This window comes from Phaseolus vulgaris, chromosome 3, assembly GCF_000499845.2.
Source record: "Phaseolus vulgaris cultivar G19833 chromosome 3, P. vulgaris v2.0, whole genome shotgun sequence".
NCBI lineage: Eukaryota > Viridiplantae > Streptophyta > Magnoliopsida > Fabales > Fabaceae > Phaseolus > Phaseolus vulgaris.
The window spans coordinates 17,602,705-17,621,710 of NC_023757.2; the positions used below are offsets into that span (position 1 = coordinate 17,602,705).

Sequence of the window (19,006 nt, forward strand, 5' to 3'; positions counted from 1 at the left end):
TTGAAAGGGAAAAAGATAAAGACTGAAACCAAGACAAAGGTTTTTCCTCGAACTTCTTTTCCTTTTTTATTTGGGTGACCTCGTTAAAAAACCCCCGAGAGGGAAAAAGAGTGTCCCCTTCAACTAAATTGTTACATGGCTGCTTACATAAGTCAACTAAAATAAAATTTTAAGTTGGCTGCATTCCAACTGCGTGGGATGGGACCCCCCTCCAATGTCTCTAGGTTGTACGAACCGTTGCCCTTAGCTTCAGTAATTCTGAAGGGCCCGGTCCACTTGGGAGACAGCTTATTCTCCAGCTCGTATGGATGAGCCTTCCTCATAACTAGGTCGCCAATCTGAAACTGTCGTGGCTTTACCTTAGAGCTATATTGTCGCTCTACCCTTCTCATTACGGCTTTGGCCTTTATTCTGGCGTCCTCCCTGGCTTCGTCCAGTAGGTCCAGGTTCACCCTCCTTTCTTCGTTGGATTCTTCCGCCACGAAATTTTGGAAACGTGGTGAGCTTTCGTGAATCTCAACTGGATCATCGCGTCCGACCCATGCACTAAGCTGAAAGGCGTCTCCATGGTGGAAGATTGGGGCGTGGTGTGGTATGCCCACACGATCCTTGGCACTTCCTCCGCCCACGCTTCTTTGGCCTTTTCTAGCCTTCTCTTTAGCCCCCTCAGCAAAACTCTGTTTGCTGACTCTACCTGCCCATTAGTCTGGGGGTGTTCAACTGACGCGAACACCTGCTTGATGCCTACCTCAGCACACAGGTTTCTCAACTGCTGGCTGGCGAACTAGGTTCCGTTATCGGATATCAGCCGCCTAGGTACGCCGAAACGGCACACAATATTTTTCCACACAAAGTGTTGGACTTTGTGCGCAGTGATCTGGGCCACGGGCTCCGCCTCTATCCACTTGGTGAAGTACTCGATGGCGACGATCAAGTACTTCATTTGTCTTATCGCCAGCGGAAACGGACCTAGGATGTCGATCCCCCAGGTGTGGAAAGGCCATGGGCTGTATATGGATCGCAACTCCTCTGGCGGCGCCTTGTGCCAGTCTGCGTGTTTTTGGCATTGCTTACAACGCTGGGCGTGTCGCACGCAATCTTCCTTTACCGTTGGCCAATAAAAACTTGCGCGCACTACCTTAGAAGCTAAGGACATTCCTCCTACATGGCTCCTACAAATGCCTTCGTGGAGCTCTGCCATTGTTCTGGTACACTCGTCGCCGCTCACGCATGTTAAGATAGAGTGAGTGAAACCGTGCCTGAATAACACTCCGTCTACCAGGATATACCTTGCGACATTTCTCTTAGCTTTCTTACCTTCTTCAGGCTCCACTGGGAGAACCCCATCCGCTAGGTACCGCCTGTATGGCGTCATCCAGGTGGCTCCTTCGGCTAAAACATGTATCTGCGCTCGCCTCCCTCCTTCGGGCGTGTCCGTGTATACGCTAGTGTGAGGCGCCTTCAACGTATCCTGAGTCAAGGAACGATGACTCCTTGGCCTTCCTCTCGCGGTGCTTATATGGAGGACGTCCACCCTGTTATCCTCTATGAATTTCCTCGGAGCCTTAAGCGTCTCTTGGATTACAGTCCTCTGCCTGCCCCCCTTGCCTGAGCTGGCCAGCTTGGCGAGCAGGTCAGCTCTGGCATTCTGCTCCCTTGGGACATGCACCAGCTCAAGAGCACTAAAGGCTCCCTTTAGCGATTCGACGTACCTTAAATACGCTGCCATCTGTGAGTCTTTCGCCTAGAACTCACCCAACACTTGCCCTGTAACCAGTTGAGAGTCACTTTTCACTAATAGGTTCCGCGAGCCCATTTCTCTGGCTAAAAGCATTCCTGCAATCAGGGCTTCATACTCAACCTGATTATTACTAGCTTTGAAAGCGAAGCGCAGGGCCTGCTCGATCAGTACACCGTCTGGTCCTTCCAAGACTATTCCCGCACCACTCCCTTGCTGGTTGGAAGAGCCATCCACTGTGAGCGACCACTGTGAGCCTGCCTCCACCTCCTGTTCGCCTCCGGGCGAGAGTTCTGCCACGAAATCTGCGTATACCTGCCCTTTGATGGACCCTCTGGGCTCATACTGGATGTCGAATTCTGAAAGCTCCACCGCCCAACGCACCATCCTTCCCGCCACGTCGGGCTTTTGCAGCACCTTCTGTATAGGGAGGTTTGTCATCACTACCACCGTAAAGCTGTGGAAGTAATGATGGAGCCTCCTGGCTGAAAACACCACTGCCAGCACTGCCTTCTCCAACGCCTGGTATCTCGTCTCCGCGCCTTGTAAGGCCTTTCTTACAAAATATATGGGCTTTTGAATCTGGTCCTGCTCTTGGACCAGCACTGAGCTGATAGCTCGCTCTATCACCGCGAAGTATAGCCGGAGGGGCACGCCTGTTACTAGCTTGCGGAGGACCGGTGGCGTCGCCAGGTACTCTTTTAACTTAATGAAAGCCGCTTCGCATTCGTCAGTCCATGCAAAGCGACTATTTCTCTTGAGGCACTGGAAATACGGGTGCCCCTTCTCTCCCCCTTCTCGCCCTGTCCGCTGCTGCACTTCCTTTACCGACGTCGGGCTTCGCATGGCGATAATCGCTGTGCATTTGTCGGGGTTCGCTTCTATCCCCCTCTCTGTGAGCATAAAACCCAAGAACTTACCGGCCTCTACCCCGAAGACACACTTTTCAGGGTTTAGCTTGAGGCGGTACTTGGATATTGTGACGAACAACTCCTCCAGGTCTGCCATGTGCTGTGCCTTATCCTGCGACGCCACCACCATGTCATCCACGTAGGCATACACATTCCTCCCTAGCATGGGCGCCAGGACCTTGTCCATTAGCCTTTGGTATGTGGCGCCCGCATTCTTCAAGCCGAAAGGCATCACCTTGTAACAGTAACTGCTAGTTTCCGTCATGAATGCGGTTTTGCTTTCATCTCTCGGGTGCGTTTTAATCTGGTTGTAGCCCGAGAACGCATCCAGGAAACTTAGCACCTTGCAGCCGGAGGCGCTATCTACCAACGCGTCAATGCTAGGCGGCGGGTACGAGTCCTTCGGGCACGCCTTGTTTAGGTTAGTGAAGTCCACGCACATCCTCCACTTCCCATTCGCCTTCTTTACCAGGATGACGTTGGCTAGCCACTCGGGGTATTGGATTTCCCTGATGTGGCCAGCCCTCAGCAGCTTCTGCGTTTCTTCGCGTACCACCAGCTGCCTCTCTTCATTGAATTTTCTCCTCCTTTGGCGCACGGGGCGAACCGTGGCGTCCATGCTGAGGTGATGACATAGGAAATCAGGGTCGATGCCGGGCATGTCCGAGGCAGACCACGCGAAGGCGTCCAAATGTCGTGAGATCACCTCTGCCACCGCCTCCTGCTCTTCTTGGCTCAGCAGACGCCCTAGTTTAAACGTCTTGCCGCCAATGTTCCTATCCACCACGTTAGTCGCTTGTTGGTCCCTGCTGTTATCCTGAATGGGCGTCACCTCTTCTGCTGGCGCCGTGTGGTCGGGACCCTCCTCCATGGGTGTGTCTGCTTCGGGCGTCGCCCCCACCGGCGTGGCCTCAACAGGCGTTGACCCGGAGGGCGTCGCCTCTATCATTGTCGCGTCGACACTTGGCGGACGCTCAAACACCATGAACACGCTTCTTCTCGATTTTAGGCTGTTTTCATAACACTTCCGCGCTTCCTCCTAATCCGACTTGATAACTATTACTTTGCCGCTGAGGTCTGGCAGCTTCATCTTCATATGACGCGTGGAGGATACCGCGTTGAGCCTATTCAGTGCCGGTCTCCCCAACAAGATGTTGTAGGCGAAATGGGCGTTCACGACCAAGTATCGTATGCTTTCAGTGCGCGAGGCTTCCCCATCTGTGAAGGTCGTCCTCAGCTCCAAGTAGCCTCGGACTTCCACTTGGTTGTCTGCGAACCCATATAGGCAGCCTGTGTAGGGCCTCAGAAGGTCAGGGGACAAACACAGCTTGTTGAATGTCGACAAGAACATGACGTCTGTTGAACTTCCCTGATCGACCAGAACCCTATGCACCTTTCTTCCGGCTGCGACAACGGAGATGACCACGGGGTCGTTGTCATGCGGTACAACGTCTCGAAGATCGCCTCTCGTGAACACGAGGTCCGACTCCCATGGCTCTCTCGAGATTCTCTCTTCAATTGAGTTGACCCCCCTCGCGTATTTCTTTCGCTGGGAGGCGATGGGTCCCCCGCCGGAAAAACCTCCAGCAATGGTGTGGACCTCGCCTAGAACTGGCATCTCGTGCGCTTGCTCCTCTGTTGGCGCCGGCAAGGCGGCGGTCGCGGCGGGTTCTGCAACGTAATCCTTCAGAAACCCGCTCCTCACCAGCTCATCAAGCTGATAACCCAACGAGAGGCAGTTGTCAATATGATGACCGAAAGCGTTGTGGAATTCGCACCAGGAGTCTTTCCATGGCCCCAACACCTTGTCAGTTTTCGTCGGTCGCCTCAACCTCTCAGCTATATTAGGCACGGCAATCAGGTCCTTAAGCTCCACCACAAAGTTGTACCTCGCCGGTCTTGCTCTCTCTCTGACTGGACGATCCCCTCCTGCTGGACCCCGGGGCTGGGGTTTCCTGGTCTCATAGGGGCGTCTCCCCTCTGGCTTTTTTCTCCCCGTCGTGGTCTCCTTGACCCTGATGGGTTGAGCCCGTGTCTGCGCTCTCGAGCGTGAAGGTACAAAGCTGGTGCGCTTCTCACACACCTCTCCTTCATAGGCGATATGTTCCACCGCCCGACGCCGTATTTCAGCAAAAGTCCTTGGGCGATTGCGAATAATGGATTTGCAAAAAGGGCCGGGACACACGCCTTTCCTGAAGGGATACACAATCATAGGCTCCTCCGACGTGCCCACCTTCACCACTTGGGACCCGAAGCGGTTGATGTACTCCTTCAAACTCTCCCCTTGGTATTGCTTCACGTCGAACAGATCGTAGGATACTGGCGGGGGGATGTTCGCCAGGTATTGCTCTCTGAACAACTGGGACTGCTGTTGGAAAGAGGTGATATGGCCACTAGGAAGGCTGATAAACCAATCCATGGCCATTCCTATCAAAGTGCTCATGAAGAGCTTGCGGCGTCAGAACCACCCATTAACACCATCTGTGTGTGGAACGCTGTGAGATGCGCCTCAGGGTCTTCCATCCCGGTGAAAATCGCCTTGGGCCCTGCGATGGTGTTAGGGATCGCCGCATCTAGGATCTCCTGCGAGAAGGGAGTGGAAAACTCCCTTGGTGGGGTGAGATGCTCCACCTCTTCATTCTCGCGTTGCACCTGGTGGTTCCTCAAACTCCGACGCAACTCCTCATTAACACGACGGAGCTCGTCGTTTCTCACATGCGAGGCGTCGAGATCTGCCTGCCTGCGCTCTTGCTCTATCTTTGAGTCCGCCATATCATCCTGCAGCCCCCGCATTATCTCCAGGACCCGCTGCATGGACATTGCTTCTCCCGCAGCGCGTGCGGTACCTCGTCTAGTGGTGGCCATTCTTCACTGTTTTCTCAAACGTGAAATGTGACTTGATAGATCTTTTCAAACTTGCGATGGGACCAACGTTTTATATCGGCCCCACGGTGGGCGCCAAATGTTCCGTCCGGTGGACCTGGGACGTCTTCATGCGCGACCTCAACCGTCAGCTAGGGACGCCTTCCCACTGGTTACCTGTGTAGTCCTGCAAAGAAGGACAAAAGGGCGCCCTAGCGGCCGTTTGCACTCCGACGCTCAAGTCAGCCAGCAAGAAACACCAAAACTATGCACCTCCGTATCGGAGCACCGCGTATGGCACTTTGAAGGTGGTAAAAGGAAACTGTGTTTAGTGTGTATTTCTCCTTCTAGCAAAAATCTTTCCCTAGTCCCTTGTGCGTAACCTCAAGGCTCGAGCAAGCAACTAGAGAGTTTCTGGGAAATTTGCCAAAAAGTTCCCACCCTGTTTCCCACAGTCCCAGCGCTATTTAAACTGCCCAAGCATTTAAAGCGCCTTAAAGCGCTTTTAATCACAAAACATAACGCACTTAATTAACGCGTCTAATTAGAAAACGTAGTGCATTTAAGACGTTGAAACGCTTGAGAGCCTTTATAGTACCTGAAACGCTCTTAACAGAAACTGCATTGAATGACTTTAATTACCTGGTACCTGACTGAAGGGTGTTTCTATTCTGACCTGGCTGTCATACACGTGGAGGGCCTCACAACCCTATGACCCCATCTGGGGACGTTTCTGCCCATCGGGGGACGTTTCTACGTGTGAGTCCTCCTGCTTGGGAGTGCTACTGCGCAAGGGGTGACTTTTTGGGTGCCAACTCATGCCCCAGTCATCTAGTCACTCACTTTGAGAGCGTATCTGCCTTCCTCTCGTAGCCTGCACCTGGCTACCCTGGGCGTGACCCTCCCCTTGAGTCGTATCTGTCCCAAAGGCGTCTCTAGGGCGGCAGGGGTTCTTCACGAGTCGGGCTGCCCTACACTGGCGCTGTCACTATGGCCTTGAAGCCACCTTTTCCTTCTCTTTATCACTATTCCCTGGTTATCAGGGGTCTGAGGCCTTCCCACGGCGTCACCCCCTCCATGGTCTTTCCTACCTGTGGGTGTCGGGGAGTGGCGTTGTGGTCACCTTGCTTTTGAGTCATTCCACCTTGGCGACACCCTGCTAGTCGACGCCTTATGGTGGCGATGCTTCCTCTTAGCGACGCTTCCTCTTGGCGACGCCTGTGCTTGGCGTCACCCCCACCTGGGCGACGCCTTACGTTTACTTTGACCTCGACGCTGACTTTGACCTCGACTTCGTCAACGCCTGGGTACGGGACGGTACAATAGGCTATAGAACCGTAAAAGCTAAGCTAAGTGTAAATGAAATGAGAGCCAAATGAAATGCAAGAATGACAAGGCACATGGCACATGCTCATGACCGGCCAAACAAAAATTGATTCTAGAATGTTCACTCATTTATGCTTTCTACACTACTCTAATTACTAAGCACCCCTAATGGGCCTCCATGTAACATGTACAAGGCTTTCTCTCTTCCATCCGTGGCTTCATTCAATTGGGCGTGAATGTGCTTAGCCATTGATCTTGTAATTGGACCTAGACGGTCTAGGCCTCCCCCTAGACGCTCCATGTGTAGCCTCCCCTCTTCACGTCCTAGACGCTCCATGTGTAGCCTCCCCTCTTCACGTCCTAGACGCTCTTTCCTTGAGTCTAGACGCTCATCATGGTCTAGCTTTGGGTCTTGGCTTTCATGGTGGGATGTGCTTGGCCCTCCTCCATCATCCCCTCCCCCTTGGAAAGGATTTGTCCTCAAATCCAGCTCTTCATCGTCATTGGTACCTACAAATGGAGAAAGATCAATTACATTAAAAGTGTCATGAACTCCATATTCAAGAGGTAGGTCCAATTTATATGCATTGTTATTGACTCGCTTGAGGACTTGAAAGGGTCCATCACCTCGGGGACTTAGTTTGGACTTCCTTTGAGTTGGAAATCTATTTTTGCGAAGGTGAAGCCAAACTAAGTCTCCTTCCTCAAAAATTATTTCTTTCTTCCCTTTATTGTTGTATTTTATGTATTTCTCATTTTGTTGTTGTATTTGGAGTTTAATCTTCTTATGCATTTTATTTACAAAGTCGGCTTCGATTACTCCTTCCTTATGCACAAAATCTTGTGGATTAGGAAGAGGTATCAAATCCATGGGTGTGAGAGGATTAAAACCATATACTACTTCAAAAGGAGAAGCATTAGTAGTCTTGTGAACTACTCTATTGTAAGTGTACCGTCCCGTATCCGGGCGTTGACAAAGTGAAGGTCCAAGTCAACGTGGGGGGTCAAAGTCAACATAAGGCGTCGCCTAGGTGAAGAGACGCCAAGTGCCAGCGTCGCCAAGAGGAAGTGTCGCCAAGGTCAAGGCGACGCCTAGTTAAGGCATCGCCCAGTTAAATCGTCGCCCCACTAGGGCGTCGCCCCACTAGGGCGTCGCCAAGGTCAAATGTCACAAAGGCAAGGCGATCCTAGTGTGGCTCCCCGATACCCATGGGTAGGAAAGACCATGGAGGGAGCGACGCCGTGGGAAGGCCTCAGATCCCGGTAATCCGGGGTAGAAATAAAGAGAAGAGAAAGGTGGCTTCAAGGCCATAGTAATAGCGCCAGTATAGGGTAGCCTGACTCGTGAAGTGCCCCTGCCGCCCCAGAGGCGCCCTTGGGATAGATACAACTCAAGAGGAGGGTCACGCCCAGGGTAGCCAGGTGCAGGGTACGCGAGGAAGGCAGATACGCTCTCAAAGTGAGTGACTAGATGTTTGGGGGTATGAGTTGACACCCAAAAAGTCACCTCTAGCGCAGATGCACTCCCAGGTAGGAGGACTCACACGAAGAAACGCCCCCAGATGGGGTGACGGCGCTGTGAGGTCCTCCACGTGTACAACAGCCAGGTCAGAATAGAAACGCCATTTTGTCAAGTACAAGGTAATTAAAGTTATTTAATACAGTTTCCGTTTCGAGCGTTTAAGGTACTATAAATGCTCCCAAGCATTTTAAACGTCTTAAATGCGCGACGTTTTATAATTATATGCGCTTTAAGGCGCTTTGAATGGGGAGTAGCTTAAATAGCGCTTTGAATGTTGGAAACGGGGTTGGAACTTTTGGCAAATTTTCCAGAAACTCTCTAGTTGCTTGTTCGAGCCTTGAGATTACGGACAAGGGACTGGGGAAAGATCTTTGCCAAAGGGAGAAAATATACACTAGACAAAGTTCATTTAACCACCTTCAGAGTACCTATCACGGCGCTCTGATACTGAGGTGCATAGTTTTGGTGTTTCTTGCTGGCTGACTTGAGCGTCGGAGTGCAAACGGCCGATATAAAACATTGGTCCCATCTCATGTGTGAAGAGATCTATCAGGTCACGATAACGATCGAGAAAACAGTGAAGAATGGCCACCACTAGACGAGCTACCGTACGCGCTACGGGAGAAGAAATGTCCATGCAACAAGTCCTAGAGATAATGAGGGGGTTGCAGGATGATATGGCGGAGTCGAAGATAGAACAAGAACGCATGCAGGCGGATCTCGATGCCTCGCATGTGAGAAATGAAGAGCTCCGTCGCGTTAATGAGGAGTTGCGCCGGGGTTTGAGGAACAACCAGGGGCAACGCGAGAACAAAGAGATGGAGCATCTCACCCCACCAAGGGAGTTTTCCACTCCCTTCTCGCAGGAAATCCTAGATGCGGCGATCCCCAACACCTTCGCAGGGCCCAAGGCGATTTTCACCGGGATGGAGGACCCCAAGGCTCATCTCACGGTGTTCCACACACAAATGGTGTTAGTAGGCGGCTCTGACGCTGTAAGATGCAAGCTCTTCATGAGCTCTTTGACAGGAATGGCCATGGATTGGTTTATTAGCCTTCCTAGCGGCCATATCACCTCTTTTCAGCAGCTGGCCCAGTTGTTCAGAGAGCAATATCGGGCGAATAGGGCCCCGTCGCCGGTATCCTACGATCTGTTTGATGTAAAACAGTATCAAGGAGAGACCTTGAAGGAATATATCAACCGTTTCGGGTCCCAAGTGGTGAAAGTGGGCACGTCGGAGGAGCCCATGATTGTGTATGCCTTCAGGAAAGGCGTGTGTCCTGGCCCTTTTTGCGAATCTATTATTCACAATCGCCCAAGAACTTTTGCTGAAATACGGCGTCGGGCAGTGGAACATATCGCCTCTGAAGGAGAGGTGTGTGAGAAACGCACCAACGACGTACCTTCGCGCCCGAGAGCGCAGACGCGGGTTCAACCCGTCAGGGTTAACGAGACCATGACGGGGAGAAAGAAGCCAGAGGGGAGACGCCCCTATGAGACCAGAAAACCCCAGCCCCGGGGTCCAGCAGGTGGGGATCGCCCAGTCAGAGAGAGGGCAAGGCCGGCGAGGTACAATTTTGTGGTGAAGTTGAAGGACCTGATCGCCGTGCGTAATATAGCTGAGAGGTTGAGGCGACCGGCGAAAACTGACAAGGTGTTAGGGCCACGGAAAGACTCTTGGTGCGAGTTCCACGAAGCTTTTGGTCATCACATTGACAACTGCCTCTCGTTGGGTTACCAGCTTGATGAGCTGGTGAGAAGCGGGTTTCTGAAGGATTACGTCGCAGAACCCGCCGCGACCGCCGCCCTGCCGGCGCCAACAGAGAAGCAAGCGCACGAGATGCCCGTTCTCGGCGAGGTTCACACCATTGCTGGAGGTTTTTCCGGCGGAGGGCCCACCGCCTCCCAGCGAAAGAAATACACGAGGGGGGTCAACTCGATCGAAGAAAGGATCTCGGGTGAGCCGTAGGAATCAGACCTTGTGTTCACGAGAGGGGATCTTCGAGACATGGTGCCACATGACAATGACCCCATGGTCATCTCAGTTGTCACGGCCGGAAGAAAGGTGCACAGGGTTCTTGTCTACCAGGGAAGTTCAGCAGACGTCATGTTCTGGTCGACATTCAACAAGTTACGTTTATCTCCCGACCTTTTGAGGCCTTACACAGGGTGCCTATATGGGTTTGCGGAAAACCAGGTGGAAGTCCGAGGCTACCTGGAGTTGAGGACTACGTTCACGGATGGAGAGGCCTCGCGTACTGAAAGCATCCGGTACTTGGTCGTGAACGCCCACTCCGCCTACAACGTTTTGTTGGGCAGACCGGCGTTGAATAGGCTGAACGCAGTAGACTCCAGACGCCATATGAAGATGAAGCTGCCGGACCTCAGTGGCAAGGTGATAGTTATCAAGTCGGATCAGGAGGAGGCGCGGAAGTGTTATGAAAACAGCCTGAAAACCAAGAAAAGCGTGTTCATGGTGTTTGAGCGTCCGCCCACTGCGGACACATCGATGACTGAGGCGACGCCCGCCGGGACAACGCCTGACGAGGCCACACCCGTGAGGGCAACGCCCGAGGTAGATGCACTTATGGAGGAGGGACCTGACGATACGGCGCCCGTGGAAGAGGCGGCGCCCATTCAGGCTGATAGCAGGGACCAACCGGCGGCTAACGCCGTGGAGAGGGAGATTGGCGGCAAAACGTTTAAGTTAGGGCGTTTGCTGAGCCAAGAAGAACATGAGGGGGTGGCAGAGGTGATTTCACGCCACTTGGATGCCTTCGCATGGTCTGCCTCAGATATGCCCGGCATCGACCTAGATTTCCTATGTCATCACCTCAGCATGGACGCTGCGGTCCGTCCCGTGCGCCAAAGGAGGAGAAAGTTTAACGAAGAAAGGCAGCTGGTGGTAAGGGAAGAAATGCAGAAGCTGCTGAGTGCTGGCCAGATCAAGGAGATCCAATACCCTGAGTGGCTAGCCAACGTCGTTTTGGTGAAGAAGGCGAATGGGAAGTGGAGGATGTGGGTGGACTTCACGGATTTAAATAAGGCGTGCCCGAAGGACTCGTACCCACTCCCCAGCATCGACGCATTGGTGGATAGTGCATCTGGATGCAAGGTGCTAAGCTTCCTGGATGCATTCTCGGGATACAACCAGATCAAAATGCACCCGAGAGATGAGAGCAAAACTGCATTCATGATAGAGACTTGCAGTTACTGTTATAAGGTGATGCCTTTTGGGCTGAAAAACGCGGGTGCCACCTACCAAAGGCTAATGGACAAGGTCCTAGCGCCCATGCTAGGGAGGAATGTATACGCCTACGTGGATGACATGGTAGTGGCGTCGCAGGATAGGGCACAACACATGGCGGACCTGGAGGAGTTGTTCGTCACTATATCCAAGTATCGCCTCAAACTAAACCCTGAGAAGTGTGTCTTCGGGGTAGAGGCCGGTAAGTTCTTGGGTTTCATGCTCACAGAGAGGGGGATAGAGGCGAACCCCGACAAATGCGCAGCAATCATCGCCATACGAAGCCCGACGTCGGTAAAGGAAGTGCAACAGCTGACAGGGCGGATGGCGGCGCTCTCAAGGTTTGTTTCCGCCGGGGGAGAGAAGGGGCATCCCTATTTCCAGTGCCTCAAGAGAAATAGTCGCTTTGCATGGACTGACGAGTGCGAAGCGGCTTTCATCAAGTTGAAAGAATACCTGGCGACGCCACCGGTCCTCTGCAAACCGGTAACGGGCATACCCCTCCGGTTATACTTTACGGTGACAGAGCGGGCTATCAGTTCTGTGCTGGTCCAAGAGCAGGACCAGAGTCAAAAGCCTATATATTTCGTAAGCAAGGCATTACAAGGTGCGGAGACGAGATACCAGGCGCTGGAGAAGGCAGCGTTGGCGGTAGTGTTTTCAGCCAGGAGGCTCCGTCATTACTTCCACAGCTTTACGGTGGTAGTAATGACAAACCTCCCTATACAGAAGGTGCTGCAGAAGCCTGATGTGGCCGGAAGGATGGTGCGCTGGGCGGTGGAGCTGTCCGAATTCGACATCTAGTATGAGCCTAGAGGATCCATCAAAGGGCAAGTGTATGCAGATTTTGTGGCAGAACTCTCGCCCGGAGGTGAACAAGAGGTGGAGGTGGGCTCACAGTGGTTGCTCTCTGTCGATGGCTCTTCAAACTAACAAGGGAGTGGTGCGGGAATAGTCTTGGAGGGACCCAATGGCATACTGATTGAGCAAGCTCTGCGCTTCGCCTTTAAGGAAACTAATAATCAGGCGGAATACGAAGCTCTGATCGCAGGAATGCTCCTGGCCAAGGAGATGGGCGCGCAGAACCTCTTGGTGAAAAGCGATTCCCAGCTGATTACCGGGCAGGTGTCGGGTGAGTTCCAGGCGAAGGACCAACAGATGGCGACGTATCTGAAATACGTACAGTTATTGAAGGGAGCATTCAACGCTCTTGATCTGATACATGTCCCAAGGGAGCAGAATGCTAGAGCCGACCTGCTTGCCAAGCTAGCCAACTCAGGCAAGGGGGGTAGACAGAGGACAGTGATCCAAGAGACGCTCTGATGTGATTCCACTAGCACAATTAGAATGATTCTTGACATTCTTAGGAATCATCTTGAGTTGGTTAAGAGCTAGGCACTTTCTCATAGAAATGGATCAAGGTTCTATGAACAAGAACTCACCAAAACTAGTGCCAAAACACAAACTCATATAGAAGATCCAATTATTGTCAAATTGAACCGAACAAAAAGGCACAAAAGCTAAGCAAGCTGAAATTGAATGCTGGAAATTAAATTGAACCGAACAAAAAGCTGGAAAATGAAGAAGAAAGATGAAGAACAACAAAGCATGATGAAAGGACCAAAGCAACACAAAAATAAGCTGAAATTGCCGAACCAAAAACAACAAGGAACAAGCTAAAACATGGAATTAACAAAAAAGAAAGGAAGGAGAAGAGAATTGCTCATGAAGATGGATGAATGATGGATGATCTCGCCACTAGAAGTGTGGTTGCTCCTAGATGAGAGTGCTGCCACCACTTGAGGACACCATGGATCCTTCAAGATAAGACTAGAGAAGAAGGCTCAAAAGCTCTCCAATGCTCACTCCAATTTTGAGTATAGTTTCTTTAGATAAATTCCAATCTGAATTTTTACAAAGAGAGTACCTCTATTTATAGCCTAAGGTGCTGAAATGCAAGCAACACAAATTCAAAAATTCCCTCCTAAGAGACATCTAGAATCGGCGCCAAAACCCAAGCATGAGGAAGGTGTGACTCTTTCCTTCACTTTGGCACCTCCTATTCTACTTTTACACCTATCTACTAACACACCTCCCCTAAAGCTCCTAACTAAAGACTAAAAGATGCTATAACAATAGAGGTTTCTAATGTTTCCCTCTAAGCACCTTCAACTAAAGAAATTACAAAAAGAGAAAATAAATGTCCCCTAGCTCCTAAAGCTTTGAACAAGCTTCTTGTAAGCCTTTGAGGTGGGCTTTCACCTCCATGGGCATCCTCCATTTGTGCCTCTACCTCTTCTTGATCTTGTTGATTGGCCTCCATGTTCTCTTGAGCTTGATCTCCATCACGCTCAAAGCTCCGCGTAAATTCGTGGAAGATAACAGGGTGGATGTCCTCCAGATTTGTACAACAAGAGGAAGGCCAAGGAGTCATCGCTCTTTGACCCAAGATACGTTGAAGATGCCCCGCATCAGCACATACGCGGGCACGCCCGAGGAAGGCAGGCAGATGCAGGTATGTGCCCTAGCCGAAGGAGACACCTGGATGACGCCATATAGACGGTACGTGACGGATGGGGCTCTCCTAGTGGAGCCTGAAGAGGGCAAGAAGGTTAAGAGAAATGCCGCAAGGTACACTCTGGTAACCAGTGGGAAGGAGTCCCTAACTGACGGTTGAGGTCGCGTACAAAGACGTCCCAGGTCAACCGGACGGAACATCTACCTTGTGGCATGGAATAAAATGGGACATTTTGCTAAAATGGTCCACTACCACAAAGATAGAGTCATGGCCTCTTGCAGTCCTAGGAAGTCCTCTTGTGTAGATAGTGTAGTTTTCTTAGGCTTCATAGTAAACAAAAAGGGGGTGCATGTAGATCCCGAGAAAATCAAAGCCATCCGCGAGTGGCCAACCCCACAAAATGTAAGTGATGTAAGAAGTTTTCATGGGTTAGCTAGCTTCTATAGAAGGTTTGTGCCTAATTTATCTAGTCTAGCTTCTCCTTTGAATGAACTTGTTAAAAAAGATGTTGCATTTTGTTGGAATGAAAAGCATGAGCAAGCCTTCCAAAGGCTAAAAGCTCAACTCACCAATGCACCAATTCTATCTCTCCCAAATTTTTCCAAAACTTTTGAGATAGAGTGTGATGCATCGGGGTTAGGCATAGGTGCGATTTTGTTGCAAGGTGGACACCCCATTGCTTATTTTAGTGAAAAACTCCATGGTGCCACCCTCAACTACCCCACCTATGACAAAGAGCTTTATGCTCTTGTGCGAGCCCTAAAGACTTGGGAACACTACCTTGTGACCAAAAAATTTGTCATCCATAGTGATCACGAGTCTTTAAAATATTTAAAGGGCCAACACAAGCTCAACAAGAGACATGCTAAATGGATGGAATTTCTTGAACAATTTCCTTATGTAATCAAATACAAGAAAGGAAGCACCAATATAGTGGCCGATGCTCTTTCAAGAGGGCATACACTCTTTTCAAAATTGGGTGCCCAAATTCTTGGATTTGACCACATAAGAGAGCTTTACCAAGAAGATCAAGAACTCTCATCCATCTATGCCCAATGTCTACATAGAGCGCTAGGAGGTTACTATGTGTCCGAGGGATATCTTTTTAAAGAGGGAAAACTTTGCATTCCCCAAGGAACACATAGGAAACTCCTTGTCAAAGAATCACATGAGGGGGGACTCATGGGCCATTTTGGAGTTGATAAGACTCTAGATCTTTTAAAAGCAAAATTTTGTTGGCCACACATGAGGAAAGATGTCCAACGACATTGTACTAGATGCATCTCATGTTTAAAAGCAAAGTCTAGAACAATGCCTCATGGACTCTACACCCCTTTGCCGATTGCAAATGCTCCTTGGGAAGACATTAGCATGGGTTTCATTTTAGGACTTCCTAGGACTGCAAGAGGCCATGACTCTATCTTTGTGGTAGTGGACCGTTTTAGCAAAATGTCCCATTTTATTCCATGCCACAAGGTAGATGATGCTCAAAATATTTCTAAACTCTTCTTTAGAGAAGTGGTGAGACTCCATGGTCTCCCTAAAAGTACAGTGTCCGATAGAGATCCCAAGTTTATAAGCCACTTTTGGAAAACTCTTTGGGGTAAACTTGGAACAAGACTACAATTTTCAACTTCTTGTCATCCTCAAACGGATGGGCAAACCGAAGTAGTCAATAGATCTCTTGGAACTATGCTTAGGGCTATCATGAAGGGCAACCACAAATCTTGGGATGAGTATCTTCCCCACATTGAATTTGCTTACAATCGAGTAGTTCACAAGACTACTAATGCTTCTCCTTTTGAAGTAGTATATGGTTTTACTCCTCTCACACCCATGGATTTGATACCTCTTCCTAATCCACAAGATTTTGTGCATAAGGAAGGAGTAATCAAAGCTGACTTTGTAAAGAAAATGCATGAGAATATTAAACTCCAAATACAACAACAAAATGAGAAGTACACAAAATACAACAATAAAGGGAAGAGAGAAATAATTTTTGAGGAAGGAAACCTAGTTTGGCTTCACCTTCGCAAAGATAGATTTCCAACTCAAAGGAAGTCCAAACTAAGTCCCCGAGGTGATGGACCCTTTCAAGTCCTCAATCGAGTCAATAACAATGCATATAAATTGGACCTACCTCTTGAATATGGAGTACATGACACTTTTAATGTAATTGACCTTTCTCCATTTGTAGGTACCAATGACGATGATGAGCTGGAATTGAGGACAAATCCTTTCCAAGGGGGAGGGGATGATGGAGGAGGGCCAAGCACATCTAGCCATGAAAGCCAAAGCCCAACACTAGACCATGAAGAGCGTCTAGACCATGATGAGCGTCTAGCTAGAAGGAAGGAGCGTCTAAGACGCGAAGAGGAAAGGTTACCCATGGAGCGTCTAAGAGGAGACCTAGACCGTCTAGGGCCTATCACAAGGTCAATGGCTAAGCATATTCAAGCCCAATTGAATGAAGCCACGGATGGAAGAGAGAAAGCTTTGTACATGTTGCACAAAGGCCCATTAGGGGTGCTTAGTAATTAGAGTAGCGTAGAAAGCATATTTGAGTGAAACATTCTAGAAACTCTCTAGGTTTGGCCGGTCATGAGCACATGGCACATGTGCTTTGTGAATTGCATTTAATTTGGCTTTCATTTCATTAGACATTAGCTTAAAACTTACGGCCATCTAGCTTATAAATAGGAAGGCCTACACCTTGTATTTGCTAGTTTATTGTGAGTAAAGTTATGCTGCCATTTTGTGCCAAGCTTTGCTTCTCCTAGAATTCTAGGCTGTAAACTTCACTTCCTTCACATCTCCTTGGGCTGGCCGAACCTCCCTATAATCATACCTAACATGCACCTTCAAGATCAACACTACTCTTAGGAGGATCTTGCACACACACCTTCATAGCTTCTGCACCACTTTCTTACATGATTCAATAAGAGCTTCATGAAAATGCCATCAGGCACCATGGATTTTTTCACTAAAAGAAGCAATGGGGTGTCCACCTTGCAACAATACCGCACCTATGCCTACCCCCGATGCCTCACACTCTATCTCAAAAGTTTTGGAAAAATTTGGGAGAGATAGAATTGGTGCATTGGTGAGTTGAGCTTTTAGCCTTTGGAAGGCTTGCTCATGCTTTTCATTCCAACAAAATGCAACATCTTTTTTAACAAGTTCATTCAAAGGAGAAGCTAGACTAGAAAAATTAGGCACAAACCTTCTATAGAAGCTAGCTACCCCATGAAAACTTCTTACATCACTTACATTTTGTGGAGTGGGCCACTCGCGGATGGCTTTGATTTTCTCGAGATCTACATGCACCCCCTTTTTGTTTACTATGAAGCCTAAGAAAACTACACTATCTACACAAAAGGTACACTTATCCCTATTTGCAAAAAGACTATTTTTCCTAAGCACTAGAAGAACTTCCCTAAGGTGACTTAGATGGTCTTCTAGGGATTTACTATACACTAAGATATCATCAAAATAAACTACTACATATTTACCTATACAGTCTCTCAAGGTGTGATTCATAAGCTCATAAATGTACTTGGAGCATTAGTAAGCCCAAAGGGCATCACCAACCAATCATATAATCCAAATTTGGTCTTAAAAGCGGTTTTCCACTTGATCCTGCCGACAACTCGAACGTGGAGGAATCGCTTTGTAGCACTCTCTGTCCCTCCTACGCGACTGTGTTCTCTGCAAAGTCACCCTCAGAACCTTCTCTTGGATCTCCAAACGCGACCTGCAAAACACACAGACGGCGCCTCTAGCGGCCGTTTGCACTCCGACAATCAAGTTAGACCACAGAACCACCAAATGAGAAAAACTAGTAGTGTGTGTGAAAAACTCTTGCTCTCTCTGTTCTATCCTCCCTGACTCTCACCCTGATTCTCTCTTTTATGTATCTGCCTGTATCTGGGCCTAACAGAATTCTGTTATGCCTCTCTGACATGTGCCAGAACCCTGTTATGCCTTTCAGCGACAACGTACCTCTAGAATCAGTAGAGTGAGAGCGTGAGAGTCTGTGCGTGTCTGCGCGTCTCTGCCCTTGGCTGCGCCTGTCTGTACCCTTAGTGGTACGGAGTGCACCTTTATTTGGACCGCACCCCTCTCAGATGATGACACGTGGAGGCATGCAACTCACATCTAACCACACACGTGTCACTTACTGGAAGGGCTCTAGCGCTTCTCTTTGTGTGCCTAAGTTACTCCCTTGCGGAGTAACTTAGGATATTTCTTCCATCTGGGTAAATCGCATACTCTTAGGAGAACGGCAGGTGTGGCTGGTCTAGGCACACTCACCAAACGTTGCTCTCTGCGTAAACGGCTTACCCATCACGGTGTCACGCGCGTAATGGGTTGAGGGAATCACCAATCACTGACTGGTTTACTAGCTCCCTCAAGCCACTCTCGTGCATGATTCCCTGAGATGTGCTCATGCGAGGTCCATGCGTAACGCTCTCGCTGGGAACCTCAGTCCCAGTTTAACTGCGTGTAACACGAGACCCCGATGACCATGCACCCGATGACTGATCGGCGCTCTATTGCTTCTCGCGTTCTGCCCCCAGGCGTTCATCTGGGAACTGGTCTGTTAGTGGCCACTTGGTTACTGACCACCGATCACCGTTCTGGGTGATCTGTCCCTTGACTTCTCTGCCGCCTGATTTGTCGGTGGTCATTTGGTTGGTGGCAACCGATCACGTTCACCCCGATCTATCTGTCACTTGGTCCGCATGTCACCTCGCGAGTGGTCCACGTGGTTCTCTGCTGCTGACGTCATCGACTACCGATGACCTATCGGATCACCACTCATCACCCTCCTTGATTCGAATTTGGTGATATCCACTTTTAAGGTCAATTTTGGAGAAT

General features: G+C 49.8%; 2 protein-coding genes across 2 annotated transcripts; one reads left to right on the plus strand and one right to left on the minus strand.

Annotated features, from left to right (window-relative positions):
• Window positions 1-3,688: 3,688 nt before the first annotated feature.
• On the minus strand, window positions 3,689-5,074 carry LOC137839256 (uncharacterized). The gene has a single exon (XM_068648377.1). It carries the CDS (start codon window positions 5,072-5,074, stop codon window positions 3,689-3,691), a length of 1,386 nt encoding a protein of 461 aa, XP_068504478.1.
• A 3,869-nt stretch (window positions 5,075-8,943) lies between these two features.
• Window positions 8,944-10,329, plus strand: LOC137839257 (uncharacterized). The gene has a single exon (XM_068648378.1). It carries the CDS (start codon window positions 8,944-8,946, stop codon window positions 10,327-10,329), a length of 1,386 nt encoding a protein of 461 aa, XP_068504479.1.
• Window positions 10,330-19,006: the final 8,677 nt, after the last annotated feature.